Source organism: Opisthorchis viverrini (genome assembly GCF_000715545.1).
Source record: "Opisthorchis viverrini unplaced genomic scaffold opera_v5_686, whole genome shotgun sequence".
Taxonomy (NCBI): Eukaryota; Metazoa; Platyhelminthes; class Trematoda; order Opisthorchiida; family Opisthorchiidae; genus Opisthorchis; species Opisthorchis viverrini.
The window spans coordinates 34,851-53,777 of record NW_008752352.1 but is presented as its reverse complement, the minus strand read 5'-3'; the positions used below and the strand labels follow the sequence as shown (position 1 = coordinate 53,777).

The 18,927-nt window shown below is 43.6% G+C and overlaps 1 protein-coding gene across 1 annotated transcript in view; it reads left to right on the top strand.

Annotated features, from left to right (window-relative positions):
* The window catches only part of T265_11986 (hypothetical protein), a gene marked incomplete at both ends in the record, with an annotated part of 46,017 nt that extends 28,003 nt beyond the window's left edge, over nucleotides 1-18,014 (top strand). The window contains 3 exons of the mRNA XM_009178852.1: nucleotides 3,648-4,255; nucleotides 6,864-7,096; nucleotides 15,934-18,014. Coding sequence (XP_009177116.1) covers nucleotides 3,648-4,255; nucleotides 6,864-7,096; nucleotides 15,934-17,300 — 2,208 coding nt within the window. The remainder of the gene's footprint in view (nucleotides 1-3,647; nucleotides 4,256-6,863; nucleotides 7,097-15,933) is intronic.
* Between the last annotated feature and the right edge of the window lie 913 nt (nucleotides 18,015-18,927).

Here is an 18,927-nt window from a genome sequence, read left to right as displayed (position 1 = left end):
ATATATATATATATATATATATATATATATATATATATATATATATATATATATATATATATATATATATATATATATATATATATATATATATATATATATATATATATATATATATATATATATATATATATATATATATATATATATATATATATATATATATATATATATATATATATATATATATATATATATATATATATATATATATATATATATATATATATATATATATATATATATATATATATATATATATATATATATATATATATATATATATATATATATATATATATATATATATATATATATATATATATATATATATATATATATATATATATATATATATATATATATATATATATATATATATATATATATATATATATATATATATATATATATATATATATATATATCCTTTTGTACCCTAGCTTTGAACAGCGGACAGCTGATATTTAGGACGTACCTCTTACCAGTAGTCTACGAACACACCTGAATGAACGGATTTTTCCGTGAAGCTAGGGTCATGAAATCCATCTAACAATACCCAAACTTGAACCCGGTACTTCCTTTTTGGTGCGGTTCAACTACAACGGTTGCGCATAAGCAAGAAGTTTGCTTGAACAAATTTGTAGATGCAAACTCGCTGAATTTCGCCACTACCCACAAGGCATCGAGTCCTATCGAAATTTTGGATCGGTTAGGGGTGTGCAAGTACTTGAGCATTAATTTGGTAAACCATTGCTTTTTCGCTAAGAGAAATCTAGGGGGCGAGATGGCTCATGTGGTTAGAGCGTGAATTTACTGTCCGGTTCGAACCCGACCTCCGCCTCTCGACTTCCCCTGTCTAGGCTTGGGTAACTTGGCAGTATCCCAGCCCCCTTGCTTCCATTGGGTAGCATGGTAGCTAGGCACCGGAAGAGTTTTACAGCTGAAGGACCTCAAGCGAAATCTAGCGAACGCGCAACTAAAGTAGCAGTAGTTTTCATACCCAATATTCTTGCATACGTCGGGATTCGTCTTGTCTGGTTGGAACTGTTGGTGGCATGCCTTCGAATGAGACGCTTCTCTCTTTTCATATAACATGCTCCTGTAACCCTTCCACATTCATCGACTGTGTTTACTTTTTATATCTGTGACCATGCTCTTCAAAATAAACGACAGTATTGATCCAATAATATCAACAGTACTAATGATAATAATAACGATATTAATTCGCTGCATAACGATGGTGGACACCGGTGCTTCACTCACTGTGGTAAAGCCTTAAATTTTAATAATCACTTAAGGAAATCTGGGGGAAATAGAAAAATAAAATGTGTAACGGAATGTATCTGTTGCTCAGACGGACTGTGTCGCCCTGATCCCATTCTGGAGCGGAATAACACAAACAACAGTCAGGCTCTTTATTATCGCTCTCATGCGTCTTTGTTTGTCCGACTAGTCTCGTGCCAATCTCGGTTGATAAAGGCTCGGCATACGTACAACATAGACGAACCATTATAAGTTGTTCTGCTGGATATATTCCTCGATGGAACCACCCCCAACACCAAAATCCCGTTTTCTGATCAGTTCGTTGCGCACCCGTTGATGCTAACTGATTTGATCCATGGCTGCGGGATTCAGTTGTAAGAGATTTGAGGACGATACAGATCCCCACACACGTCTTACTGCCCAGTCTGGCGAAAGCCACTCGAGTTATCCGGGTGCACGGACTGATTCCTTCTGTCAGTCATCATCTCAGCAAATGCAGTTTTCGAGATAAGTAATTCTTTCAAAAACGTAGCGTCTTTTTTAATCGTAAGAAGCATGTTCAGATCTTGCGTGTCTTGGAACACTAGTTTACTCCTTGTCAGAACGAGCCGTTTGCCAATGGCTGTTCTAAACGTGCTCGAGCATTCAAGCATTCAAAACCAGAACGACGTCAGTATATCGCAAGTAGGCAAAGATATACTATGATATCAACAAAGACGTTAGAGTGGATGTCCCTGTTGGGTGTCACACTTCAGGAGAACTTTAACAGACCTCTGCATGCATGCACAGGTATGGGAATACACTGGGTGTATTAGGTTTACACACCTGTGGTCCCCTTTTGAGCAAACCGCCTACGAAACATCCGGTTCCACAAGTCTGTCTGACATTGACGTCACTTAACTGATTCCGTGACCCATTGACCTATCCCTCATCCAACCCCCTTCCTTTGATTTCTATTTCTCTAAAGTGTATGCAGCCCCGATCTTAACCTTGTCCACATGATTTCTGCTACCATATAAATTTATGATGTATTAGCCAAGAGGAACAATCACAAAAAACAAGGTTTGTTCGCTACCTTCTTCGTTCTCATGACTACCACGGGTATATTCAGCCACTTGTTTTTAAGGAACTGACCGGTTGACAGATTTGAACACAACACCAACAATTACGGGCGGGTAAGCGCTCGCACTTGGAGTGTATAACTTAATAAAGAAACTCCAATGCCAGACGGATGCGTTCTCAGCTACGCCCGTTGCTTATTGAATGCCAGCTGTCAGTCTGGCATCTGCTAAGACAGTTCAAGAGATAGTAGGTTTTTAGCTTAAATGCTTGGCCCTAATGTAGGATGGACAGATTTTTGTCCTGACGATGGTTATGTGTGCCTAGTTGGTGATCAACACGGTGCAGTAGCAGTTGTTGAAACAAACACCACAGTTCAAATGGCACTCAGGGTCACCTACTGGAGGCAGCCGAATGAACAGAGCAGAATTTCTACCTATTTAGGGTCTGCTCTTAACTATGGAGATCGAAATTTCGTTTCGTCCGAAGCTCAAAGAGATTCTTTGATTTCACAACACAGATATCGTATCATACTCAGCCGCATGCGAATTTTTGGTGACCTTCACTCCATACAGATTCTTCTGAATCAATTGGTAGATAAACCGGCTGTAGTTTAATACGAGGAGAATAATGTCAACCATTTATGGATTCGTATAACGGCGATGCCAGTAAAACTAATACCCATTTCTTTGTGAAGCAGGCATGAATTTCTTGCGTCGAACGGGAGGAAATCATGCAAAAGCTCTGATTTGAGCAAGAAATTACTTTGCTTCCGTTTATTTCCATCTTTTGAATCCAGTCAGAACTTATGAGATGCAGTCAGTTGATGATTTCCAATAAGAAAGAAATCCAAGTCTGTTGAACGTATTGGTTATAATTTTTGTATAACTTCAGATTTTCAACCCAAATTTCCCATTCCAAGCCTTCCGCCCAAATAAAATTCCCTGTCGTAACCTGCTTTCTCGCCGCCAGCAGTGAAATTAATCAATAAATGTCCACAACGTAACTGGTCTGTATTCAATCATTGATTCGAATGGTTTTAGTTGATAGCTGCCCCCACTCTCCGTTAAGGCACCAACGTATAGAGTTACCTTGTCGCACCAAGGTCATTCATATGCAACAATCCGGTGTTGTTCAAAGACCCACTGACTGGTACAGTCGTATTTTATTCGTGCTTACGTTTACCCTAGTTGTGTGTTTTGTATCATGGATGGTCAAAGTTTGATCCGATTCTATCGCGAACTGCCAAAACGTCTTCAGCAACCTTCTAGTTCGTGTTTGGTGAAGAATAATCGGGCCTTGTTTCTCTCACACCATTCAAGATGGCATGGAATGTCAAAGACTTTCGACGGGCTTCCGGGGGAACACCGGTTCTACCTACGGAACATCTGGTGGAAAATGTAGACTGTCCAAATGCACCATCGACAGCTATGGGTTCGATGGATGACGTTGTTCGTCTGGGAACATCCGCACAATCTGTTTGGGTTCCCAATCTGTCTGAAAGTTATGATGACAGTGGAAGCACGACCAGTACTCGAATGGGGGGAACTGGAAGTGAACAGGACGCGCCAAACGAATTCCTACCAGAGTCCACTGGTGCGGCGGATCGGAATTCGGACAATTGGTATTTCCGCCAGATCGCTCAGCGGCTGATTTCTGGAAGTGGTTTGGAAGACATCCCATTAGACAATGAGTCAACTACGCCTGTTCCTTCAACGACTGGGACATCCTGCGAATATGTGTCACTGCGATATTTGCTCAATCATTTGGCCAAACTTGATCAGGACGCTTTCATCACGCAAGCCTATTTTTATCCGGGTGCGGCCGTCTCAACACGGAACTCGAGCCCTGCGCCACTCTCCCGATTGCATCGTCTGCTAGAGCAAAGGCTGCCAGAGACCGGAGAGACTTTGCTTCACTTAGCCGCGAGGTAGGTGTGAGGGACTGTGTTATCATTATATTCATGCGAGAAAAACTAAGCAAACTTTACAAAGCGTGTGAGTGACAAGCTGGTGCTTGTGCCAGACATTCATGCTTTTCATCTCAACGCTTTCGTCAACAAGCTGTGCATGTCGTTGGAATATAGGCTCGGAATTCATAGAAACCTATTGTCAGAATTGAATTGATATTCGGGATCACAGACTCACTCCAGTGTGCTGCCCTGTCGACACATTTTAGCGATACGTTTACCTTTAGTTTACGGCGGACACCTGAATGTTATTTTGACGAACACCTTTTCAGAACCCCATCTTGGTGTTGCCGCCCACTTATTTTTAGGTCATAGATTTCGAAACTCTTTACACTGGATTTGCTACTGTAGCTCACGAGGACCGCGTTGGTTTGAGACCAAGACTGCAGATGGATCAGTCCTGGACCTTTGTACCTGTTGAAATGGTTGACACGAAATCACGTGACCGAAATATCTCACCAAATATCCTCGGCAAGATTTCGTTAACTTATAACATCCCGTTTAGTAACTAGGACTATTTGTGCGTGTCAATTGGTGCACTTCGTCCTCTAGCAGAAATTCTAAAATCGAACCCTTGGATTCGGATTCACTAAAAAAACTGGATTCAGAAATTAGACTAAGTGTATAATAAAGTACCAATATTTTAGGCATGTGTAGAACTTACAAAGTGGCTAGACTTCTTGTTACGTGACGATCACGCTTTCATCCAGTAACAGTCAAAAACAACTGCAAATTTGTTTCTGTTCAACAGACCAACGAACTGGAATCATTTGAGTTGTTACCTAATTGGATACAAATCCCAGATTAAAGCCAGCAGGATTCTTGCACTGTCTTAATGATGCATAGGCATCAGTTTTGGTTTTGCACACCGTATAGGTCCTTTAGATTAGGTTGCTGATAGACCAGTGCGCCCGTCTTGGCACGTTTTTAATGCAACCTGCATCGAACCGAGAAACAAATACGGCCAAGGGGGATAGGCGACACAAGTTGGTAGTAAAGTTTTATCAGATCGAAAATTAACGACTCTGTTGGTTGATCCAATTGCACGCGTTTTTCCAACCAACAGGCGGACGTCGCCTGGGCATAAGAACACGATTTTTGAGGTTTACATATCCTATTTTTAAGCTGGTAGTTACATCCGTATCATTCATCCAAATTGGAATTGGCGATCGGAAGGGTTGAGAAATGACAGCTGAGATGGGATTCTTGTCTGGGATACCTAGTACATACGTGCACAGCCTTTCGATTTTGGAGGGAAACTCACAAGACGGACTGAAATCGATCCCTTGTATACAAAAGCAATACTACTACTACAGGATGATTACAGTATGTGTGGCAGGGTGCTGAATGCGTATACTTCAAGATGTTCTTTCAGACGATGGATAATGGGAGGACACGACTGTCCTGAATGTTTGGAGGTTGAATACACAGGCCAGCTACAAACGACTTGGGTTGATCCTAATGAGTGGACTTGGGGAATAATATTCAAAATACCTATAGTACTAATCCGTCAATGGAAACGGTGAACGATTTGAATGGGAAGTGAAAAAAAAGCCCAAACACGCAGTAGTCAGTCCATCCTTCCATGCTACATATAGAGAGGAATGTTATGTGGCTCATGGTGTTTGCAGTCAGTGAAGAAAACCCGGATCACAATGTGAGCCATGCTGATTCGTGATACCAATTTTAATGTCTGAGCGCATTTCCGACACTAAGCTCTCGCGTTTCGAAAGATAAAACCGTTCTAATTCAAAAGTCTATAGACCACTATCATTCCTTAGTTTATTACTTTGAAGCTCTGTGCTGCATTTCGCATGACCAGGGAGCGCCATCAAATGTCTAAACTTTGCTTATTTTCGCACGATCTGCTCTGAGAACCTTCCGTTTGTAAGGGCCAGACGCCTGATTGTGGCTATTTCCGGTAGACATTTTCATGCTTAAAACATAACTTTCTGAGTCTCGTTTGAACTAATAGTGTCGCAAGACTTGAGCGTCTAATTAAATAAACAGTAGTCATGATTTGTCATAGCACACTACTCATAAAGTTGCCGGCACTTTCTTGATAACCCACTACCAGTTCCGGATTTCCTGGTTTTCATCATGTAGGTGCAGTTCCCGAGTTTCCATCAATTTTGTGTTTTAATTGGACATCATAAAATACGCAGTTGGCGAACTATTCTCATTTGCAAACTAATTTGGTGTTGACGGCAGACTGAACTGAATCCCAGCTGAAGCTACTGTTTATGCCATTCTTCATGAAGGGTGGCATTTGTGCAACGTATTCAGTTGAAGAAAATCCAATGTTTGTTAGATATTTGAAAATAACTCGCCTTCAAGATGAGGTGTCCCAAGCGTGGCCATTCTGATTGACTAACGTGCACATAGAGGTGATCTCATCTTGTCTAAGTTAAAGTTAGGCTGGTAAAAGTTCGATACTAACGGTTCATTTCATCCCAGTTTACAGAATATCGTGTCCTATGTCAGTAATTATTGGCTCATTTAAGTGGTGCCGGAAACTGCATTTCATGGTTCATGGCGTCCTCTCCACGTGCGTCTCTCTTTCCCACAGACTTAATCAAGCCCATGCTGTGGTCAGTCTGCTCGATGCGGGTGCTGATCCAACCAGTGTTGACAACACCGGACGCACTGTTTTGCTCTCCTCCGTGTGTTCCGGAGCGTTTGAATCTACGCACGCCCTTCTATCTCACCCGGTCGCCGGTTCCAATCCGATGTGCTTCGTCCCCAGTTTGCTGACCGATTCAACCACTCCGCTCATCCAAGCTGTAAAACTTGGCGACTTTGGTATGTCTCTTCATACCTTGTGTCCATTTTTCTCAGCGACATGTGATAGTTGTACTGTTGCTGTCAAGCGCGATGTTCAGAGCCCACATACTAACCACCAGATTGTCGTCAACTTGATTGGTAGGCCCGCATAACTTTTTGCACCAGTGTCCAATAAAAACCTGAATCGTCTGTTTATAGCAAGTGTGATTGAAACGCCTCGAAAAGTTCGCGTGTGGTCCACACTTGTGTATTGTTCGAATACGACACTAGCATCAGGGGCCAGAACTTTACAAGAATTGTATACATGTTTGCTAGAACACTGTTTAATCTGCAGTTGTTGATGTGCTTTGAATATCTGTGGGTATTCATCTGCATCTGTATAACGAATTAACGTCCAGCATATATAGCCTCCACTTTGAATCTCATTCGTTGACGCTAAGTCAAGTCACGTCATCCATTTCGGTGTACGTTGGCATGTGTGTAGGCGAATTTAATCCGATTCCATTCGGCTGCACGCAAATGGTGAGTGTTTCCACCGTGAGGATGCATTATCGTTCGAGAACGTACCTGTTTTTCAAATGACAAAACTTAGCAAGCAGCTAACCCGATCGATGAGTCGTCCGCGCCCGAACACTGCATCCGAAGCAAAAGCACCCATCTTGACACGAAACGTAACCCAACCTGCCCAACCGTAGAATCACACCTGTCTTGAACTAACAGACTTCATGGAGTTCTGCATCTTTGCTGTCGTGAAATGAATAACTGTGGTTACTTCGCCACAAATAGGCGTTTCTTCAACGTTTCCGTCATTCCGTTTATGTTGCTCATCACCGACAAAAAATCAGAATAATGGGAACCAAATTGGGTTGCGTGTTAAAAGATCTATCGACCCTATTTCTCCCGAAGTCGTTTGTTCCGGTCATTGTGTTCGATCCCCCCAACACAGACGTTTCCGAAACGCCACAAATCTCTGGCAGAATCATCGGAACATCACTATTGCGTCTCTTAGTTTTATGAGGAAGCGACTGACCATCACACTGACATGATGTTATAATGTTGTCCGTTCCCTCGGCCGTGTGCTGAGATGAGATGATCCAGCATCTGCCGGGTCATGATCTAGCAACAAAGCATGAACGCCTCGACCAAAGACCTTAGTAATGTCAACAACCCTCGTCGCTCCTGATGGCGGCCTAGGTGAATCAATCTTAAGCGGTTGGAAGCATCGGTAGGTGTGTTCGTTAACAGTCACATGATTAATGACATTCACATGTTGCATATGCAGCCACGCACTAACGTGTGTTGGGCCACAACCCTAAAGGGATGATTTCCAACATGGTCACTTTCATTGTGCGGCCGTCCGAACTGCTATCGTGATTGAACAAGGAACTGTGACCGTAGGAAGCTCAGTATCCTGATACACCATGATACACTGCACTACGCCATTCATCTTGAAACCTCACATCATTTTCCTCCAGACGTGGAAATTAACCAATTTCTGTGCGTACAGTGCACATTGGGTTGTGTGGTTACACCACTTAAGATAATTTTTCTTTCTCGGTAGACCTAGAGCTTAGTCTTTCGGGTACATGTGAACGAAATTCACGTACTCTGAAACACGCCATTGGTTCAGACCCGCCACCATCTACAGTAGTCCAGGGATTGCTCACACCGTGATGAGAAGCTGTTAATCCCTTTGAAAGATAAATTCATCAACTCAACGGCCCAGCCTTCATTCTTCGTTGTGTGTTTGCGACCTCTGACGACAGACCCTGGTGTGCCTGAGGTTAGCGTTTCCACTGTAGGATAGTCGCCTTCATCGTTTTCACGACGATTGGTGATTCTTTCTTCCGACATTTTTTCGGGGGAATGGAGTGGTGGCTATTCACTTAACTTCAATTGAGATTTCGTCCTGTACCTGAAACCAGTCTATGCTGAAAAACCAAGAAGCACTGTACAGCTGTTTCATCCTTATTAGAGGTCATCAGCATTGCGCGTCTCACGAAACTCCAGGTAGTTTCGAACCCGCGACCTTCCGGGCTAGTAGTCTGAGCAGTTAACCGTTCAGCCACGAGCAGCTGATCGACAGTATGATGAACTTGCACTTAGATAAGAGAGTCTGTGAATTCGGTCATGGAAATCCTAGAGAAACACCACATGAACTGTATCAGTGGTGATTTTCCGCACGGGGGCTGCATTTGTGATCATGAATCATGGTAAAATCATGGTAAGAAAAGCTTGATCCGATTAGTGGGCGATTGTTTGCTGCAGCCCGTTTTCATGAGGAATGACCATAGCTTCAGTTGTGTGTCGTTTGTTGCCTCACTTTTTTGCATGTTTCTTCCAACTTCGGAGGCAGCGTGTGACTGAATGCTCATTTACCGTCACTTGCCGAAAGGCTAGATAACTGAGAAGAGGTAAAATTTTTTAGACTGCATCTGAACTTGAAATTGTACAGTTTAAAGACAACTTTCCTACATTATTTTTAGTCGTTCCACTCAAGAATTCATTTCCCAAGGGTCATTATTAAGCAATATTTGACCACTAATTGTCTCGGCCACTGGGAAATTTCAGAGGTAAAATGAAATCGAAAAATTCATACCAGTGATTGGGAAACTGAGGACAGTCAAGTCTCCTGGGTCAAATTTAGGTGGAATGGCTAACATCAGTTTGCTTGATTTGCTCATTATTCATTACTTGGTAAAGTGAACAGATGCAACATCCCCTTCACCTTGCTACTGGTATTTTGGTGCTCGTGGAATAACGTGTGGTGAAATGAATTCGCTTGATTCGTAATGCATGAGTAACTTGGGCCCGTTTTGGAGCACTAAGACAGCGCAAGCAAGTGTTACCTTCTATTGTCCTGTTGCCTGGTGGCATGTTCATGTCGCGTTGTTACAAAAGCGGGTAAACACTACTACCTTGGACTTGTCTCCATAGACAGCCTGCCAATTTGTGGTGATTTTCTATACCGTGCTCTGTTCTCGCGTTTTTCGGGGGTGTCGTAAGAACGAACGAATGGAATAAAGCTTGGTTTATGCTACTGGTATCCGGATTAGTACATCGGAAATCAGGCACCAAGTTCACAACTGTTCGTGATTTCTCGTGTAAGGACCGGAGTTAGGGGTTTACCGTGTTAAGGAGAGGTGGATTATGTGACTGTAAGGCAAGTTTGTGGAGTGGAATCACTCGAAGTTTCCCCTGAATACGTAGTTGTGAGTTGCGTAGCTTGTTCGCAGTTATCTGTGCAATCGCCAACAGCCGATCGTACCCATCATGATCAGTTCGAAGTACTCGACATGCGGTTTGTCTGGTGTGTTATTTGTCTCAGACACTAGACTTAGGTGTTTCTGACCCGATCGCCACTGATTCACTCCAGTCGGTCACAAAATTAAGGTGTATAACCATGGCTATGCGTTCAAAGCAATCTCCCGTGAGTTATGAACCTGTACTTGCCTGCGCGCATATCTGTTTTGTGGACTTGTCTGAGGTTGACGCGACTTGTTGGGATCCGCGATCCGTTGATTCGTGTAGGCTTTTCTATTCTTTTACAACTCTAACTTTGAATGTCTACATCTTAGCACCTGATTCCTGACTCATCACAAATTCGTGACGTAATGGCCGAGAAGACGCCTTGTTTGAGGAGTTCCTGGCCGAAATCAGCTCAAAGAGTGTTAAAAATATTCAGCGCCCTGTGGTGTATGAAGAGGAATTATTATTAATTGTAAAGTCGAAACACAGCGTCGTGGAATAGGTTGTTGTAATCCGACATTTCGGTTGCTGTGGGCGACCTTTCTCAAGGATTTCTACAATCAACTGACTACGAGTCAAATGCAGCGATATTTGGGTTCGCTACCGTGTCTTATGATTGGTGCATCCCTGTGACTAGTTGGCAGTCAGATTGGGTCGGTGTGAGTGGAAGCCTCGTTTGCTTTGTTTGTTCTTATGATATTTGGGTACCGTGTCTTATGATTGGTGCATCCCTGTGACTAGTTGGCAGTCAGATTGGGTCGGTGTGAGTGGAAGCCTCGTTTGCTTTGTTTGTTCTTATGCGGCTACTACTCAGTATGCTATCGGGTTTTTATGACGTACCTCAAGTTGTTGTCGTGTCACCCAGCTTGGGCGCCACTATTTACTGTGCGTTACCTGTTGCATACGACAAGAAGTTGTTGTATATGGTGAGAAGTACTCACACAATTGAACTGCTTCCTTTGGTCACGCTTTTCCCTTTACGGCTTATGAAGAGCACTTCACTTACGAAAATGCTCGACCGAAAATCAACTTACGGTTCGGTCATAGACAGATAAAACAAGGCTATGTAGATCTGAGTAGACAGCTGGGAAGTTGGAATCAACTCTGAGGTTACACTGGTCTACGAAAACTTAATGACGAAGAAATCCGTACTCAACCCAATTCCTGATCAAATCACACTGAGTGGGACCGTTGAGAACACCCATTATTTAGAGAACGACCTTTTTGAACAATGGGAATTTTTGACTGCGTCATGTGGATGGCAGTGTCGAACGGACAGCTATTGCTCAAAGCTCTGTTTGTTCACGTTGAGTAGTAAAACACTAAAAAAAGGTAGAATATCAACCACCGGTGTTCCCTTAGTGCCGTAGGTGCAGGGTGATTACAGGGGCGAGGAAACCACCGGTATGTCATTTGCACAACCCTCACCCGACCGAAGCTTGCAGATGACAGTCGTGGGCTTGAGAAAATTAACAGCAATGCTGAACAGGACCGAACCAACTGGAAAATTACGGATAGTGCAACAACTGGCGGCAGTCAGCGGACGCGAATGTACACCCGCGTCGGACGAGACACACCGGGTTGTAGTAGGCAGGAGTATCGATCAACTTTGTAAACCATCCAAGCCTCCGGCTTCATTCGACCATTGTTTGACCTGTCGCAATCAGGAATGCGATTGTGTCCCCTCCGTCCGTGTGATTACTTATCTTCCATTCGCCAGAGCAGCTGAAAGCGTTTATAGGGTTGACGGAGAGGAGTCAGTCGTTCGACGGTTTCGGAACTGTTTCCCAACGCCATCCGATTTCCTGACTGGATGTAGAGCTATTCGATGTCTCTGATCCGCTTTGTCTTCCTTTGGCTTGCTACGCTTGAGCTGGAAATTTTTGGTCATTTCTATCCCACTTCTTCTTGATAGGGATTACTTTCGTTCCGAAATCAAGAGACCCGAACATTAGCATAAACGTTCATGTCTCTCTAGCTGTGGCGAGGCTGAATGCCCGGACATCTTGTTTGGCCTCATTGGTTATGTCTGGCGTACAGGACTGCCCTGTTTGATCATCTGGACAGTTGAACGTACCGCTAGTAGGTGGGGCCAGGTTGAAGGTGCTTACTATGATCAACCACAGGATGTGTCATGGCAAATGGGCTTGACGTTGTTTGGTTTATTTAGTTTGGTCACAGTTAAAAATATACTGATGGTGTCGTCTCTTCGAAGTACTCCAATAGTTCAGCTACACCAAGCCATGTTTATGAATGGCCGAGATACTGGGAAACGGATCGGCATCGCGAAGTGGTTTCTCAACTTAGCGGTCGAGAACTTTAACAGTCTCAATATGATTTCAGACTTACAATCTTTTTGAGGAATCTGATGGGTACCAAGCCTATGGGACTCTTTTTTTAAGGTGTTAGTTCTCCATGAGGCAAGACGTGGTTACCCTTGAAAGCAGTCCACAGCGCGTTTCATCGTGTTTTGGATTCATTGTCTGGATGTAGCAGGTGCAGCTGCATATCCTTTTGGTTAACAGTTTCGACTGTTTGCCAAACGCTACCGACCACTAACTACACTTTCGCGCATGGATCGAAATCATCTCTTCGTCTGGCACACACGCAAGTGTGGTCTTGGCTGCGTAACGCCGAGGCCGACGGGTAACTAAGAGGATGCAAACTGACGAGTTACATTCAAGATGAAACGTGTAGTTACTTAGCTTTTTGTACTAAACATATCCTGTCCTTATAAGGAATGAACGTTGTGCAGCCCAGTCAAAACGAAAAATCTTCAGTGGATGTCACCGAACCAGCGGGAATCATCTAGACAGATCTTCACAGCTGACGTGATCTCGGAGTTTAGCCTAGTGATGTAGTCAAGAAATTTCGTTACTAGTGAGTGTTCAAGTGGTACCCCATTTTTTCAAAGTGCTGAGAGATCTGTTGGGCACCAAACCTTTGTTACTTAAATCAAATGTTAATTGCAAAGGTAGAAAGTTGGTGGGCTTTTCCTGACTCCGAGCCCTAGGGGACTCATTGAACGAGGTGAATTAGAGGTCCCGATATTGTTGGGAAGTGGCGAGACTATTGATTTCTCGTACGTACATTTGCTTTTCGAAAAAATGTACGAAAATATCCTGCTCAAAGGAAAATGCCTTGCACATACCCCGTTATTTTCGTTAAAACGGCACCAAAAGGTCCAGTTGTATTGCGTAAAAGGCCTTTCCTTGTGACCAGCAAACTGAAGTTAATACTCAACTGACGAATGGCTGTGACTTTCTTAACGCACTTTTCGCAGAATATTAGAAGGCATTGAAATATAGTGAGGTTCTTGTCTCAGCACTGTTATCATCTCTACTGTGGTCCACAGAAAGAAAACTAAAATATCCCCACTACTCACAAACTACAAGTAACATAGAAATCAAATACACTATGAAGCCACAAGGACCTGCCTCCGGGCGGCGCCGTTCACATTGAATGCATTGGGTCTTGGTTTGCACATGTAAAAGAATGAATATGCCGGAGAATTTGGGCGGCACGCAAAAGGTTCATATTAGCACTTAAAATCGTGCGCAAGTTAAGTATCACACCATCGGACACCTGGCAACACAGCCTGCAACTTACATATGTGGGTCTTGGTTTGCACATGCAAAGGAATGAATATGCCGGAGAATTTGGGCGACACGCGTACGGTTCATATTAGCACTTAAAATCGTGCTCAAGTTAAGTATCACACCATCGGACATCTGACAACACAGCCTGCAACTTACATATCGGTCTTTGGGTCTTGGTTTGCACATGTAAAAGAATGAATATGCCGGAGAATTTGGGCGGCACGCAAAAGGTTCATATTAGCACTTAAAATCGTGCGCAAGTTAAGTATCACACCATCGGACACCTGGCAACACAGCCTGCAACTTACATATCGGTCTATATCGGTCGGTTCTGCTTACTTACTTCGCTTGTGGACTCCGATCAAAACAAGCTCACTCATTCCGGAGGATTTCGGTCAGTGTTTTCTCATTTGTTAGCCGAGAGAGAGCCATGAAACATTAGCTTTTGAGTAGAAGCAACACAAACATCTTCCAAACATTAATGAAAATGCGTGACTTTCGTTTGCTCTAATAGTTATCTAAACGTTCTCTTGCCTGTCTGCACCCGAACTTCATGCATCGTGACCGGAAAACTCATACTCTGCCTCTAAGTCAGTTTTTTCTCTGATGTAGCTGCGTGATCCAGATGGACTAGCGTCTACTTACTGGCGACTGACAAAATCCCGCGCTAATATTTTTTTGGATTTTTTTGAGTTGATAGTATCTAGAATCACAAGGCTTTAGATGTAACTGCTTCGTTTGTAAACACAGATTGGCAATATGCGTTTTTATAGTGGTATTGATTACTGTGCATAATCACCATCACCACAGGCAGTAATCCCAGTGAAAAACACCGGGGCTTCACTGTCGCTTTATTCGACTAGCACCCAACAATTGAAGGAAGGAAAATGGGACGGCTCAGGGGACCTGAGCCTAGCTATCTACATCTATCTATCCAACATTTGAACCATTTTCAGCCATCAGATGTCTTCAGTCAATTGCTTAAGCTAGTGTCAAGTGTTGGATAATGGAAGAAAGAAAAAACCGGTATATTGTTCCTGTTGATGACAGTTCTCAAATATTTGGTACTATCCATAGAACTCCCAGACGAGTTATTATTTCGGAGATGCGATCCATTTACCGTTTACATCGACCGACAGTCAGCATATCCATTCTGGCTCTCATTCCTTCCAAAATATACCAGAAGACGTCAAGTATCACACTCACAAAAAAGGACCAATCGCCACAAATGTTAAAGTCGATATTTTGACACCTCATAGTACACACCTAAAATATGGCGTCCTTTGGAAGATTCTTCCTCTCAATAGGGTCCACTACAGACCTTAACTTTATTCGGCTCGACTGGAACTGAAATTCAAACATCTGCTTACTGGCCAGGGTCCATTTCATGCGATCTAAGAGTAGTCCTTATTGAGGAGGGTCAGCTGCACCAATGAAAATGAAGGCGTCGGTCGCGTTGGTCTCGCTGTTTGTATTGGACACGTTGTAGGTTCCCTAATGAAGTTTGAGGCCTGTTTATGCACAGCCTGACATTTGAAAATCACTGGACAGCTCGCTACAGTGGTTTCAACAGGTGTCAGGTATACTACACTTCAGCTCACCAGTAGTAGAAGAAAGGTGCACAAGAGTTCAATGGGTTCAAGACTGTGACATCAAAAACAGATGGCGCAGTGAACCAATTAAGGAAGGAAATCTGCCACCAAGTAACAGTACATAAGCAGATAACGGATTTACCTTTGTGGTGGAGGTCAAGAACCGCTTTCTGAAGCACTGGTTTGATATCTTCGCAGCATTGGTTCGGCTACTGTCACGGTGATTATTTTTGCATGGCTGTTCGACATCTAGGGTAAAGTGATCTCCGCTTCATTTTAATTCGAGTCCTCACTGGAGTGGTACTGCAATAATGTGCATTCTACGAATTTCCGGGTGTTCCTCGATGTCTTTTAAATAGACACGCTCATCTAAGTCATGATATTTCATTGCAATTCTACCTTTCATTGTTTACAGAATCGTTCAAGCTAATCCTCCATGCCATGAGCATTCTAATGTGCACAATCGCCAGAAATGCCGCCACTCCACTCCCAACTTATGGGATGACACAATCAGATCATATGAGTACCTCTGTGACCGACCAGCCCACGTCGGTTGTACCGAATGAACGATCGTTTACCAAACCGTTTGATTTGGCAACCTCCGCTCCACCTCACGAAGACAGTGCAACCAGTCTTCTGGATCTAAACATTTCAGACAGCCTGGGACGAACCGCTCTTCACTGGGCCGCAGCCACGGACCAAGTGGATTTCATACAACGACTTCTGGAGGCCGGTGCTGCTTGCGATGTCCAGACAATTTATGATGAGACTCCTCTTGCCTTGGCAGCTAAAGAAGGAGCCTATTCAGCATGTCGTCTGCTTCTGCTAGCTGGAGCTAACCAGGAGTCGGTGGACTACCTGGATCGTACACCAAAGATATTGGCTGATCAGGGAGGTCATAGTGATGTGGTTCAACTGCTAGATGCCTTTTCAACCGCCTCCCAGATTAATCCCACCCATCAATTTAGTCTACCTAGAAACTTAGATGTAGCTGAATTGTGCAGCAAAAGGTTCCCCTCTGCTCCCCGCGGGGTGACTTCATCTAGCGTGCAAGAATGGGGTTCGTATTATGGCACCTCACGTAACAGTACTTTTTCGAACATCCCGTCTAGTGATCCTGGGAAGTTCGATGCCAGTTCTTCTGGTTTGGATCATTCGAAGGATCACGTTCGTGCTACTACCACAACTTGTAGCCAGAGTGTGAGGTGGAACTCAGGTGTGGAGCCTGAGATTCCGAAACATGTTCCGAAAAATCGCAGTACCCAGTTTATCCCTGGTCAGGATCAAACGAAGAAAGCATTTTATCTGACTGATCTTCGTTCAATGAAGTGTGAGCAAACAGATGAAGCCGATACATTCCCTGCTGTCAACCAACCTCATGCTTCGATTAATACAGAGGCTACTGTAATAGACAAAGTTGATATTAAAATACCCGGACAAACGACTCGGATGATGAATGGAGAGCTTACGGAAATTACACCGGCCCAAGTATCGCACAAACCAGATCACCGTCTACTTGGTGATAACCACATCATGAGTTCTGACAGCGAATCACCGAACCGCTGGTCTTCGAGCCCGTCCGACTCTTCACCTAAGCCGAACTGCCAGCAACATCGCCCTCATGGCCTAATCACCTCCTCATTAGTGAATTCTCCAACTAATAATTCTCTTGTCCGGCCAAAACAACCTCTGTCATTCGATTTGGTCGGCGCCGTGGCACACAGCAAATCATGTGTTGTCCTCGAGCCATATGCCCATACGTTCCCAGTCAAGCAATACTAACACTCACGCAGCAATTCGTGATACGCACACTATTTCCTACTTATCGAGTTCATCATCCGTGTTTGCTGTTTTGTACAGAGAGTCAATGTTCCTCCAACCATCTATGCATCTCGTCGACACCCCGTCCCTTCGACACGCACCTATATTTTACCTGTTTTCATTATGCTGCAGCATCAGATCATTATTTGCTCCCGTCCAAATCTTGTACAGGTGTAACACAACACAATGTTCTAATTCGGAATAAAACGTATTTAAGCATAAACTGGATGAGATTTCTCAATATCTCTACCCCGAAGTATGCCAAACCGAGTCTAGTCGATCCAGCTGGTATGACCCTCGTCGATATGGACGAAAAAACTTTTTAATGTGTGCGGGAAGTACGAAGCCCCTTCCGGGATGTTGAGCCAGTAAGCCCTTGGCGCATTATTATGGAAAAAACGGCCTCCAGACTAGATTCGACTGGCAATCAATGACGAAACAGCCTTCACGAAAATGGTTGGCTAAAGCTTGCATGCTTTCTGACTGGCATTGCAGAACTGTCGTAGAACAACACGTCTGACCCTTGACTTTCATTCCTCTAACATCAACTGAACCCCATCCTATACATGATCAAATACATTATCTGGGCACCTTGGTTTACAAACTTCATGCTACTGATAAAAACTGCATGTGCCAAATAGCCTGCTAACCCCAACTAAAAGGAATTACTGAAACCTCAACAATTCAAATTTCCTATAAACGTCCTCATCACTTGTTGCCGTACCGCAGGTTTTCCGCTAAGTAGTCTAAGGAATAAAGTACAAAATAGAAAGAACGGATTTTCTGCTGGTCGAGCAATGGGCTGTGCGATGCACGTTCGCCGTATCTGTGATACTAAAACCGGCGGTACGCTTGCGTTTTCAAAGATCCTCATCTTGTGCTTGACCTTTGTAATAAAACGTTTTTCAGGCTGCAATGACTTGGTCACGTTCATTGAAGTTGGCATCCATCACAGTCTGATTGTATACGCCCTTGGGGTGCGCAAGGTGCTCCATGGTAGTTTGGTTGAGTATTGGGAATGTTGGAATAGTCATATTTGAGTAATTTACGCTGTTCTTACTGACATAATGGGTGCTTCAGCAGGCGCATTGCCAAGTGTTCGTATCCTTTCTGCAACCTGCTTTCGCTATTCCTGTCTATAGCTTGAAACGGAATATCTTAATCATGAGTGAATTCGTTGACTGCCAGAGGTTCGGACAGGCTCTGCACATCGGGATTTTTCTGGCATTAAGGCACTGTGCACTAACTCGTTTACTGTGCGGGAGTCCGCCTTTGGTTCCGCACATCCAAACTGTCTTCTCCTGCCTTTTCGATTGTGTTATCGCTTCCTTATTTGAATCCTCAATGTCTGCACTCGGGGATCAAAGGGGAGGGGAGGGGGTAACTCACCGACACATGCACATACTGACTAGCTTGCCCAGATGCCTCACAAATGCGGACCATTCCCAAGTAGGTCGATCTCGACTGACACTTGCAGGGTGCACAGCTTTGTTACAGTATTAGATGGGATCAAACTCAAATATCAGCTTCGCAGATAGACCAAAGGATGTAGAACATAATCGTTTTCCTGTGCAGGCACAATGACTTG